The sequence below is a fragment of the Bombus vancouverensis genome, chromosome 7 (genome assembly GCF_051014615.1).
Source record: "Bombus vancouverensis nearcticus chromosome 7, iyBomVanc1_principal, whole genome shotgun sequence".
NCBI classification, from domain to species: domain Eukaryota; kingdom Metazoa; phylum Arthropoda; class Insecta; order Hymenoptera; family Apidae; genus Bombus; species Bombus vancouverensis.
The window spans coordinates 4317566-4331562 of record NC_134917.1 but is presented as its reverse complement, the minus strand read 5'-3'; the positions used below and the strand labels follow the sequence as shown (position 1 = coordinate 4331562).

General features: G+C 38.3%; 2 protein-coding genes across 2 annotated transcripts; both read right to left on the bottom strand.

Moving 5' to 3' along the window:
• Window positions 1-460: 460 nt before the first annotated feature.
• LOC117161653 (uncharacterized) lies at window positions 461-1000 on the bottom strand. The gene has a single exon (XM_033343352.2). It carries the CDS (start codon window positions 998-1000, stop codon window positions 461-463), a length of 540 nt encoding a protein of 179 aa, XP_033199243.2.
• A 57-nt stretch (window positions 1001-1057) lies between these two features.
• Window positions 1058-1507, bottom strand: LOC117161654 (uncharacterized). The gene has a single exon (XM_033343353.2). It carries the CDS (start codon window positions 1505-1507, stop codon window positions 1058-1060), a length of 450 nt encoding a protein of 149 aa, XP_033199244.2.
• Between the last annotated feature and the right edge of the window lie 12490 nt (window positions 1508-13997).

Here is a 13997-nt window from a genome sequence, read left to right as displayed (position 1 = left end):
AAACAATGTGTACTATGGATGTCTAATCTCATGCTTCCTATATGTTCGGGAGCAAATTAATAAATCAAAAGTTCGAAGTTATTCAATTCGGGAGACTTTTTTTCGTGGAGGAAACCTTCATAGGCGTCCCGCGCCCTCCGGGAAGAGAGCGCCGGGTAATGCCGGATTCGTACCGGCTAAAACCTCCACGATGATTGTCCTGATGATTAGTAGGAGAGCCCCGGGACCATCTTTTCGTATTGCTGCTAGGGCACTCTTTCGTCTTCTCCCCGATGATGTAATCGGAAGTCATCCTTGGTTGATTGGGCCGTTAGGGGGGACCACTCCTCCTAAGGTCAAGCTGCCTGGGCCGTCGTGCAAATCCAAAGGGGAGGCCAGACCCTCTTCGGCGTGACGGTACTCTCGACGGGTGTTGTCCTCTCACCCTTTCTCTCTCGGCGCGCTCCTTTGCGAGCATAACTTACTCGCAGTAGGAGCGGACGGCCATGTAGTTCTGTTGCTCCCTCAGCATGGCTTCTACGATCGCCTCGGGGGCCAAACTCTCGCCGATGGCGAGTCGTAGGACACGGCGCGGTTCCTCCCACGCCGGCCAGAACTGCAGCGTGTGCTGTGCCGTGTCTTCCTCTTCTTCGCAGTGATGGCACGTACTAGTCACCTGCCGCCGAATCCTTAGCAAGAACTCCTCGAAAGCTCCGTGCCCGGTGAGCACCTGCGTCATCCTGTACGTTAGCGGGAGTCCGCCATGATCTCTCCAGACCTCCCAGTTCGGTAGGACCGCTCCAACGCCACCGTTCCCAAGTCTCGAGCCTTTCCTCCCCCGGAAGTAGCGGACCGACTGACCGACAGAGGGCGTATCCCCGCCCGAGCCCAGGCCCTGCAGTTGATGGTACATCCGTTGGAGCGCTAGGGCCTGGAGCTCGAACGGAGGAGACGCCACCAGTACAGTCGCCGATGCATATGATATCGTCCGGTATCCCCTTACGGTCCTGATGGCGGTCATCCTATGAAGCCTTCTCAGCAAGAGTAGACTGCGTCGACTTTTCGTCAGATCTTCTGCCTACACCGGAGCCCCGTACAGGACCCGAGAACGGACGACTGCCTCATACAGTCGGCGCACTCCGACTCTGCCCCATCGATATTCGGCAGCAACCCACATAGAACGTTTGGCTATCGTCGTCACTTTGGGAACCAGGAGCTTGAAGTGCGGCCCGAACGTCCATTGACTGTAGATGGTGAGGCTCAAGTATTTCATCTGAGGTCCTACCTCAATTTCTTCTCCGCTTATGTTCAAACACAGGTCGGGCGAAAGAGTCCCCCTACGTCGGTAGTCATAAAACCATATAGCCTCCGATTTGGCTGGGGACACCTTCAGGCCCAGCCTTCGTATACCCCATATCACGCAAGCGGCGCCAAACTCTCCGTGGCGCAGCGTCTCGTACCACCAGCGTCCTCCGGCCAAGACCAACGTGTCGTCCGCGTAACACACCATGTCTGAGTCTGGGGGCATGGGGCAAGGAAGCACCGCGTCGTATCCGATGATCCACAGAATCGGACCCAAAACCGAACCCTGCGGAACCCCGCGTTCAACGGGCCACCGTTCTTCTCCATATTCAATTCGGGAGACTATCTTCGAAACAGTTAGGACAAGTTCAAACGAAAGATTCAAAAGCTATTCTTATGAAGCTGTGATTGCTGCATTTCACATCCTAGATTTAACCCTTTCCCTTCGGTAGTCCAGTCCGCCGAAGTACCGTCACTAAACGGAAGCGCGCGCCAGAAATGCGCACAATGTGCGTGGTTGCTGTATATACGTTTTCCTAAGTCTTAAATATCAATAATTCTTGTAAGAACCTGTTGGAATACAACGATATCAATCGCATGCAGATAAGGTGTTTGATCATACGGATTCTTCCGTTCGTTGCCCAGCGCCATCCCCACTAGCGTGCGTTCGTGAGATGCAGCACGGCAGTTAGCACGTGCATGCTTTTCCAAAAAACGCCGGAAGAAACGTGAGGATATGGATGGAACATTCTAGATGGGCACGTCGAGAAGCTACTAGAAGGTTCTGTGCCACATGTGACGCCACACAGACACCCACACAGGTCACACTCATTACTGCATAGAGAGTGGGGCTCTAAACGTTTTCAAGGGCCATGGGTCACTAAGCCAGTCTGTGAATAACTAGCCAACTGTCTACATTCCAGAACGCACATTTATAACTCTTGAAATAATTGTTTAATAAATATCACATTGTATTATTTCAACACAAACATTGTGTCTTTCACAGTTATTAATCCTAATTCCAAGATTAAATTCTAACAGAACCGTATATGAAATATCGTTACACTGTCAATGGATTTAACAGATTTTTTAGCACGAAATAGTATACGATCGTTTGGATGCTTGAAATATATTGCGTAAAACGTTTTGATGTTGTTTCAACAATGAGTAACTTTTAAGAAGTGATTAATCCAATATATCAATAAAATCAACAGAAAATGTTCTGCCGATAACGAAAAAATATATTATTGACTACAGATGACACTGGTGTATACCCAATATATGGGGTGCCGAACCCAGGATTCGTCGCGTGGTCGCCGCCTATATGCGGCGCTCGTACCCACAGCTCATTTCATGGATGTCGTCTATAAACGACGCTCATACCCACAGGTCATCTCGCGGGCGCCACCTATAAGCGGCACCCGAAGCGAAAGGGTCAATCCAACAAAATGCTTTCAATACTGCCAGCATTTCTCTGGAACTCGTCGTGAATTGTACATTACTTTTTGCCGTCTGTGCACGAAGTCACTAGCCAATAACAAGTCCTTTCGTAACTTCAGTTAGAGCTTAATGCGGCCAGGCCTCGTAACGTGATAACAAACAATGGTCTGCCCAAGTGGAAATAAATTTCAACAACTTTCCTTCAGTTTCTAGGTTTCACTAGCTAGGTTTCGTTGTGATTCCGTTTGCTCGCTAGGTACGATTCCTCTCGATCTTAAATAATCGATGCTGTTTAAAGTTAAACTTACCCAGCACACCTGACGGCGAAACTTTAACGATACACAGTTCCGAGAAGGAGCGCAACTAATGGCGTGCGGTTGCCGTAAATTTAAATCGAATCCAGAGAATCCAGCTTGAAATAATAATCTTTAAATTTCCATCTCGATCGAGAAACTCCCACGTTATTTTATAGAACTATAAATATTTGAATTTTTCATTGCTTTCGTTGAAAAGTTGTATGATTATCTGATTGGCGTGGAATCGAGTTGCTGCAAGTCGTTAGATCTTGCTTGCCAGGTCTGACCAGGTTTGTTGGTTGGTATCTTAGTTTACCTTCACTGGCGAGTTCATCCTTGGATTACGCGTTAATGCTTAGTATCTGTATTCCGCTACTGCTCACTGATTTCCACTTTACATGTTGATTGTCGGAAGTTTCTTCGTCCGGAGAAATACGTAGTGTGATGACACTGGTGACTGTTTTTCTTGAACTTAGGGAAGTGTCTCATGAAATACTCCTATGTTATCCGTTTCTTTCTTGCATTCGAGTTTATGATATTTTTGTTACATTCGATTATTGACATTTAGTTGTCGTTTATATATATACTGTTCATTACGTATATCTATTAAGATGTAGATCAATGAATTCGAAGAAATTGGAGTTTGCTTACTACGTTTATTTTGTTCACATCATGTTCTGATATAGCTTGTCAATTTTCGTTTAACCGAACGATCTCAGTTTGCATCTTAGCACAAAGGAGCAGCTAGAACGCGGAGACTTGATAACTTTGGACAATTTCAGCCGGAAGTTGTTCTAATTTCATTCGTTGGCCGTACACGGAACCTTATTATGCGGTCCCGTGGTAACCTCACGTACCTATGTCTAACCACGCATCTATCGTTGTTCCATGTTCACTCGTGAAAGTTATGGCCACGTTATAGGCCGCCGGCGAACTTGCTATTGCCAGCCGTAACTATATGCGCCTGGAGGAAACTCGTCGTTCGGTAAAATGACCTCGAATGCTCCAACAGCTACTCTGACTCCTCTTTGGTCGGTGAAAGAGGGAGATTTAATTCGTTCCCTGTACCATGTTATGGCCGTGGTTCAAACGATAATGGTGACTCAATGGCATGCAAATGGAATGATTTAATTTAGAAATAGAAGCGAGCTCCTATCGTCGTTCTGTGGTACGTCAGCGTGTTTAGTCAGACTTCAAAGTTAGATGAATGCTTAGGTGATCATTAGTAGAATGCGATGTCATTTTGTCAGGCATATTGGCTATAATAGTGAGGTGTGTATGATAGGATCGTGATTAATAGAACAGATAGGCGAGCGATTAGTGCAGTAGACCGATATTTATCAGACATCGAGTAACCAACAAAAGAAAATGGGTCAGTAGGGATTTATCTAACCTTACGTTTATCTAATTTACCGAATTATTTGATTACGTCGGTGCTGCATCATGAAGATGCTGTAGTTAGTAGAATAGGTCAGATAGAAATTAATGTTAGCTTGAATATTTGTTTTACAATGTGAAGACTAGCAAACCTATTTTCTTGTACCACGAATATCTGTGACTGGGTTAACGTAGACCTACAAGTTTTATACCTTTTCCTGATTTTATTATTTACATAGTAATATTATTTAAATAATATTAACTTTGTTCTTATAAATAAAATTTGTTTTTGTTATAATCGATATTTCTAATCTAAAAATGGATTCTTTAGTAATATAAATATAACACAAATATAAAGTATAAATATAATAAAATATAAACAAAGTATAAATAAGCCGAAATAAACATTTTCTTTTTACGATATGTATATATAATGAACTATTTTGTACAATCTAAACTATTTACTACATTTTAGTAAATTATTTTGTACATATGTACCAATAAATTTCTACTTATTCTTAGTTACGATATATTTAAAAATACACAGATGATCTTATCATCCGTGACACAAAAAATTAGTAGAATTATTTTAAACCAATCATCATAAATCACTGATTTCGACAAGACTCCTAAATATGTGGCTCAAGATGGATAACCGTTGCTGAATAAACTTTGATTAAATGACAGTTTCACAACGGTTGATGTAATTGAAAAGCGAAATGACCTGGGATAGTTACCCGTAGCGATGCTCCCCACGAGTCATTCCTTAACCAGCAGTCGTTTCTTCGGTGACCTGTTAAAAGCGATTGCGTCGTAAACGCTAACTACTCTCACGAGTGTTTCGTGGACTCAACACGAGGATGTTCGACGATATAGACGAGTTCGACTACACGTACTCTCGGGTTCACACACGAGCAACGATTCTTTCGTTGATTGCAGCATTCCGAGGGTAATCGAGTTACTCGAAGGAAGCAATCCTTCTGCTTCCGTTTCTGTACTTTTGGCCGGGTGCAGTCGCGATGTATCGCCATTATTTCTGCAATGGGTGGCGCTGCTCTAGTTACGTATAAGTAAACAATTCCGTTGATTAGGAACGGAAATAACTGACGCAAAAAGCTGGTAAAGGAAGTGTAATTTTTTTATTCCGGAGTATTTTCTACTGGTCTTCTGGAGTTAATATTTGGTAATATTCGGATGTGTGGTTTAATGGTTTAATGCAATAACGTTAAGATTATTGAGAAGTCCTTAATCAAGTTTAATAACTGGTTGAAGCCATCTTCCTTAATATATTTAGTTTAGCATGTTTTTTTTCGTTCATATTTCTGTGTATTTTGGATAAGTTCTTATGCATCGCGTATCATATTTTCTCGTCTTGTTTATACCTTCATGTATCATTTTTTCAAAGGCAAAGATTAGGCTAAAAAAATTTTTCTTTTATGATTGAATTAAAGTTAGATGTATGATATGTAGGATTTTCCTGTAAGGGGAATTTTAGAGAATATTCAAAAATTTTTCTGAAATTCGAAATCTTAAACAATCTGATAACGTTCATGAGTTTTCTATTTCTTTTTCTAGTTTGTTAAATTTTAAAATGGGGAAGAGAAACTATATAATGTGTTATAGAATATAATAGTCTCTTAACCACTTAACTGTTGCGACCTCTTCGAAAAGTGTGTACCTAAAATGTGTCGTAAAAAGTAGACGATGACGAGTATACACGTCAAACACAAAGTATGTGTAGCTGTTATAATATAAAATTGAGTTGTGAAAATGAAGCGATTGTTTTGCTTTTTAATTTTATTACTGACAGGACTCGTCATAACACAAAATATTAGCATTTCTTCACGACGAGTATACTCGTCAAAAACAGCTAACTGATCAACACAACGCGAGAGCTAGTATCAATCTGAAATCTCGAACCAGTCAGTCAGTGACTGTGTATTCAATTTATAATTTTCATCCTTTAGATTTGGTTACGGATGAGTTGAAAGACTGAATCACTATTTCACGGAGGAAAGTCTTTATCATTAACTGGCGCCACTGGAAACTTACCAATTATCATATTAATAAAGAGGAAGAAACTACTCAACTGAAACGAGAATTTCTATTCCCCTTTAATTTCATTCGGTTTTAAATCGATTACTCCGCAAGTTCCACGTTTGAACACGAAATCGTAAGGAGACAGGAGACGGTATTTCACGAGCGTCCTTCATGTTGGAAAAGGAAGTCCGTTTGAAAGTTTACCATCACTCCGGGGTTTCTTCTCGCGAAACTTATGTTTTACGCGACGGTCTTCTTGTCTTCTTGAAAAGGTTTCTACGATCTCCATTTCTCGCGCTGGCTCTGCTTTCTCTTTCTCCCCTCATCTCTTCCACGGCCATTCCACTTTTCAATCGGTCCTCGCTTTTTGCGCTTGGTTCCTTTTCCGTTCGAGTTAAATCATTCAACTTCAGCGTCGCGCCTCCGGCGATGCTTAAAAACTTTCTGCTCGTCGAATATTCGTCGCGATTCGATGCCACCCCAAGAGAGCATTTAATCGCGATTGAAAATATATTCTGGAAACAAAGAGATAAAGTTGCATACGGATTATAACCCGCGATTTGTTGATTTATATATGCATATAATTATGACGTGTGTATCATCTGATTTGATTTTGTAGTTCAGACATTGCAGAGACGAACATGTGATTTTATTGCAATAATTTAGTTCTAAAAGATTGTCAATGAGCGATACATTCTTGCGCGTTCCACTAGAATAGATCATTTATTATTTAGCGTTTGCTTCATTCACTAGTTTGACTTACACGAAGATGGTATCCCACTGGGGGTAGCCACCCACATGATAATCAAACAGCTAAAAAATCCTTCCAAATGTTCAAACTGGACAAATTGTGAATGTAAAGAATTAAATAAAAAAAAAAAACTAGTTTGACCAACTATGCAGTGGCTACGAAAAGTTATCTGATATCATCAGTATTTTATATGTATAAATATTTAGCAGTATTTTTTATATATACAAATAATCTTTTTCTGCGGCCTCACAGCTCTGAGGAGGACTTTGTTCACAGTCTTTTTACAATGTTGATTTACTTCATCTAACAACTATACGTATACCCATACACACCTATACATATCTACATACACGCGCGCACACGCACACACCTTTGCATATATTTTTTTCACTTCCTCTTTCCTTTTCTCCATTTTCCTCAATCATCTTGTTACCTCTTCCCTTTCCCTATCATTGACTATGTCCTTCACTCTCAAGTTCCCCCTTACCACTTCTTTCTTTGTATTTTCTAACCATACGCTCCAACTTTGCTGCATCTTTCATGGGAAATCTCGCACTTTCTTTTCTTCTCTTTTTTCCAATAACCAATTTCATCTTTCTATATTATTACATCTTGCCCTTGTTATTAGCTTTCGATTAATTGTATGCCCACTTCTTTTCAGATACGCTGCTCGCTCATTTTTCCTTATCTTTATACTTACTTCCTTTATATCTTTATACTATACTTTCCTTATATTATACATTACTTTATACTTTACACCTTCTATCTTGTTTACTTATATTGCCCTTGTCTTTGGTATACTCCGTCCCTTTCTTTTAGCTTTGTTACTATTTCTTACTTTTCGCCTCTAAGCTGTTCGACCCCTAATTGAATTACTCCGATTGTTCTTAAATACCTCGATCGCGTTATCATTCGGCCTTCTTCCCTTTCCTTTATGTACGTTTTTTTAAGCAATTCTCTACGCTCTTCTTCCTTTGCTTCCTCATCGAACTTCATTGCCCTTTGTCCTGTCTTAATTCTTATCTTGTCTCTGTTTGTGTCTCTTCTAGTATTATAAACTCCAGTGTATATCTATCCAGACCTGATACTCATTTTAACTACCTTATTTGTATATTTTACAATTCCCTTGTCTCTTTCCAACGCCATATTTTTGCACCGTATGTCAGCACATTCAGCATTAGTATGTCAAATATATACAATGTAAATTCTTAACTTAAAATCGTTCTTGAATTTTATCTCTTCTATGCCCCAAACCTGGTTTAGCACAACATTCATTCTCTTGACTCATATCATTGTATTTATTATATCATTTACATAATTTGCGCAATTTGCAAATGTGTTAAATTTCCTATCATTTAGTAGCACCTTCAAAAATGTCTGAGGAGGATAGATATATGCTGTCGAGTGCCGCCACAGTACTCCCTTATCAGTGATAACGTTTTCCTCTTTGTATATGCATATGGTCGATATGGTGGTATATGCATACGTTTCTCTTATGCATATGGTCGTACTTCGCTCGTTGTCTCCGTGTGCGGTTGCGAGAGTTTTTTTGGCATCTGCGGATTTGTCGTTTTCGATGTGGGGCAAGGCGTCAGTGTTTTGTTGTCAAACTCGTGCAGATGTTGCGCGAAGTCTTCGATGTGGCGGTGGATACTTGTCGGTACGGTGCAGGGCGTTCCGCGTACAGTCGTGTAGGCCTCTGTTCCTCCTCTTTTTAGTTTGACGTGCTGGTGGTGATGCCCATGAACTTTGCAACGGCCACATCACTCCTTGACTTGGTCATCGTCTCGTATTCTGTCACCTGCTTTTGCGCGTCGATCGGAGGTGAGGTGTTGAGGTTTGCTGAAGATGGAAGAGCCGTTCCTTGTTCATCGTAGCGGTAGGTCCAGCTTGTCACAGTCGTAGATTCGCGATGATGGAAGTCTCGGTAGCGCTATCACGGTCACACATCTCTTTTTGCTGTAGAGATCACGTCGAGGTCACCAATTTGAGGTGGATAGGTATATTTGCTGTCGAGTGCCGCCATATGTCATATTATGAAAATGAAAAGCTTGATGAAAAAAACACCACTGGAAAAGTGGAATACTCTTTTTGCCAATGATTCCCTTACTCTCCTAACAATATCCGTTCAATAATTTCTATTACATATTTCTGTTACTATAATGAGAAGAAAGGAGGAATTGTGTTTTACGACAGTTAATCAGAATACGGAGCACATTGAATTTGAATATCGTTAGTCGATGTTTATAGATGTTCATCGATCAATTTGGGGCTATTAATTGCTCATGAATGATTAATTGTTCAAGAATACCATAAGTTTTATTTGTACGAACGTATACAGTTGATGGCAGCGTAATTCGACGAGTTTACCAGCTACGTGTGGATTAATTGTAATAATAAAAAAAAAAAATGATGCAGACTATGCAGAAGGAAAGAAGAAGACCTGAGACGTGTAATAGAAGAATGTGAAATAACGGGAGGACCAAAGGACATAGGAAAACGCCAAACAAGACTGGAGAAGGTTTAGCAGAACTGAAAGCAATAATAGAGAAGAGAAGGCCAAACGAAGAAGGCACAGCAAGGAGGCTAAAGACCAAAGTTGCAATAGTTTTTAGTCATTAGTTGCTAATTTGTAGTTTCTAGTTTTAGTTTTTAGAAATAGAATAATTAAGGTAGTGCAATAGAATAGAGTGGAAAAGAGGGGAAGTAAACATATAAGAAGAGAAATAGACATGAGATGTAAAACCGAAAGTTCGTCCAAAGCCGAAAGGCACGGATGAAACAACAACAACAACAACAACAACAACAACAACATGTTTTGATGTAATACACTGAACCCGTTAGAAGATGCTTGTGAAGATGCTAATTCAAGTTTTCAAATAACGCGTTCATTTGTATGTACGAGTTTCATTGTAATTTATTTTATTAATTGTAATTTAGTTCAATGTACGATAGTGACGTTTAATAACGTCTCGATATTGAGAGAGTGATACTTGTTTACAGATTTTTATATCAATGTTATCGATGTTCGGAGATTATTAAAAATTAAGTCAATAATTCTGTTTGCGTTCTTCTTCGGGATATTCGATATTAATCATATAAATAATACAGCTGAAATATTTACAAAAAATGAAGATGATCAAACTCATATACATACGTATAATTTTTGCCCAGAAACTTTTACTCTGAAATGTTGAAGATAAAATTCAACTTGAAACTAGATTTTATTGCGAGTAAAGTCTGCCTTCGTTGAATCGTAACTGTAACCGGTACTACGAGTGTGACATGACACTATAATGCAAGGATTTAACGGCTGACACATAGAGGCGGTTAAGGGAAAATCCAGAGGACGGGGTGGATTCCAAACGTGCCGACCACCCTCGAAATTGTTAAGTCAAGATAATCGTCAACTTAGGTTTGGCTCCAAATAATTGATCCTTAAACTACGCGCCTCTTCGTTGTCTGCGTGCCGTCAACGGGCCTTACGAGAGAGAGTCACCCCATAAAGATAGAATCACGGTACCGTACAAGCACCATAGTAAATGAATGTTGGGTTTTTTCTCACAATGAGTGACGAATACTTTTTTTTTATTTGGTAGACTTTTTACAATCAATTCTCATTGAGAATTATAAGTAAATTATACGAATACTGTGAGTGAATGTTACTGGTACAGTAAATTTGCTATTTTATATATATAATTTATTTCTTAAAATATCTGCCTAAAAATTAAAAATATCTAAATATCTTGCATATTTATTCTAATTTCTGTTAAAAACAACGGAGAAGTTACACGCCCAAAAAGTAAAAATTGCATTACTTTTTATAACTATTTTAATTTCTGCTAAAAATAACGGAGAAGTTTTTGTTTCATTGTTAAATGAATACATTAGAATATAAAAACAAGTAAACGAAAGAGCCTGCAGGAAGGAAAATAGTAAAGAGTATAAGGTGGTTCGATAAGGAAAGAGTGGAAAATAGCTGGTGGTTTTCTCGGAGATTTTCTTACGGATGCTGTATATATCCGTCGAAGATATCTCAGTTTGCACTCCGGCTACAAGTAGCGACGACGAAAGTTCGACTGGTTTGAAATTTCGCCGAGGGCGACGCGGAAAAGTCTTAATGGATTGTATGATAGCACGTATTCACGGGCTTTTAGGTGAATACAGGAAAAAGAAACTAGAGAATCGCTTGGATCTATCGTCGAATGTAACGCAATGAAAAAAATATGTCTCTTCCACGAAACGTTCATGACGAAATTTTCAATATCTCATATACATGTAATTTAATTTTTGTTATAATGTAAATTTTCATAATTTTCAACTTCATGTTATAACTGAAACGCTTAACTATCCATATTCAAGCAAAATTGCGCTCTTAATTTTCTTTAGAGAGAATTTCTACCCTTCTTGAAAAAATTTCAAATATTTAACATAACGAACGATAATAGAAACGTGGATAAGTATGTCAAAATTTTATCAAATTTTTTGGAGGCTTAAACCAGTAACAATTAATGTTGACCATCAATTATCCATTTTGTCCATTTTCATTTCATTTCATTTCATTTCATTTTTCAGTTTTCGTCATAATGTACACTGTTAATAAGTATCATCTTCATTTTATGGTTATACAACGTTCATTTAGTCCCTTTTTAAATACGGATAGTTGATCAGTCGCTGCGACGCAGCATAGTGCACCGAATCGAAAAATTATTGAACATTTTCGTAACAACTTTTGAATCACATAAGATATCGAAATGAAACTGCGTTCAAAAAATGTTGAAAAATAATCCGTATTATTTTAAATACTATGTAAATACGATGTAAATATAGTGTATTTCATGTCTAACAGTCCTTTTTTTAATTTTCTGAATTAAGCGGTTTTGAACAAATTTGAAAAACTGTTTATGCCATATTTTATAAATATATTTTTTTAGCTAATTTAAACGCAAGTTGAAGAAATTTGTTACTTTTGTATTGTAGAAAGAAATATTGAATAGTACTGCAAATTGTGACGAAGCTTTAATTGAAATGTATTGTCTAAGTGAAAAGTATTAGGTTGCCCCAAAAGTTTCTTTCGTTTCATAAGTGAATTAATAGATGCACAACATTTTTTATTTTATATTATTTCATGGATTTACGTATGATAGAATAAAGTGGATCAAACGTAATTCAATAAAATAATATACAACAAAAAATGTTGTGCATCTACTATTTCCTTATAAAACGAAAGGAACGTTTGGGACAACCTAATAGTATTAAAATTTTATGTGATATTATATACATATATATTATTTAATAATGATGATAATATATTATATAGTAATTTTATAAAATATAAGGCAAGGAGTTATAAAAAATTGTAGAGATGTTTTATGGCTTGGATATGTTATACAATGTTGACTTACATATATGGGGACTGGTAAGTGGTGAACGTCCATCATTTTACTCGTTTATGAGTTCTATAAATTCGGGGCTTAGTGTTTTACGATTTTTGTTAGATAATTTTAATCTTAATGCTAACATATATGGATCAGAAGTTAAAAATAGCCTATAAAATGCGTCTTCGTTAGTAGCGGTCCTTCAAACCTTTCTATTGTTTTTATTTCTATATTTCTTGAAATCCTCAAGCCTTGCTGCTTGTACCTCTTCTGAAAGTTGACCGATCGAAAGTAGAGCATATTCTATTACATCTGCCCTGTGTATAGGGAGTTTATATACCGATACTGGCATACGATACCATTTGTAATTTTGTACAAAATGTTTTGCAGTGTCCAGAGTATATTTTTGAAATTTATCAGCTTATATTTCATATTTACAAGATATTACTTGAAATATAATATTGTAGTATCGTGGACGAGAGGCCTGAGGGGTGTTGGGCGAATTATAAACAAGCGGTTGCGGAACATGTGCATGGTAGAGCTAAGACAAAAGACACGAGGCTAAGACAAAAGACAAGGGGCTGCTAAGGGACATAAACGAATTAATATTCGTTGTGACTTGAGACGTCAGAGAGTGCGAATTGTGTTGTCGAGAGAGTTTTGGATCCGTGGTGACGAGAGTTGCAAATTAATTATCTAGTTGTCTTAATTATGATACGTTATTGTGATTAGTTCATGTTAAATAACCATCGTGTCTTGTTTAACCAACATCTGTTTAATCCATTTATTGTAAATAAACTAATTGTAGTGAAGATTCTACAATATAGAAGCGTTTCATTAATGTTCCGTCAATGTTCATTATTTAGAATTGCAGAAAAAATCGTCATGCTTAAAAAATCGCCTTGCAATATTGTCATCTTTCGATCACTCCCCTATCCTTGTGTAACAAAGTTTACAAGTAGCTGCAATTTGCCCTTAAATTGCTTTTTCCCATTTTCCATTTTCTTCATTTCAGCTATGTTTGCTAGCCACTTGCTGAAGGGCATATTATAAGAGAATTGCAATAAACATCCGAAACATGGAATCCATGCGTGTAGGAAGGAAACGCCTGAAGAGGAACCATCAATATTCCAAGTTTTAGAATGCACAAGTTTCAGACCATTCATTTCCAATGGTTTTGCGTTGCAAATATGGCGACGCATCGCAAATGTAGTACTTGTTATAATATTACATACTTTATTGTCTACCATTATGTACTTACATACCCTATTTGAAGTTTATTTATTTCTATTGGATTCAAATATTCTACCTCACTCTTAATCTGATTTATTTCTTCCTGTATAATTTGTGTTGATTCTTCTACAAAGCGAAACTCAATCAGCCGAAAAAATTAGGATGACGAAGAAAATCGTGGATTTTTCCATAAAACCTCAC

Excerpts from the sequence above, each read along its gene's own strand:
- LOC117161653 (XM_033343352.2), bottom strand. The coding sequence starts at position 1,000 with ATGACCGCCATCAGGACCGTAAGGGGATACCGGACGATATCATATGCA.
- LOC117161654 (XM_033343353.2), bottom strand. The coding sequence starts at position 1,507 with ATGCCCCCAGACTCAGACATGGTGTGTTACGCGGACGACACGTTGGTC.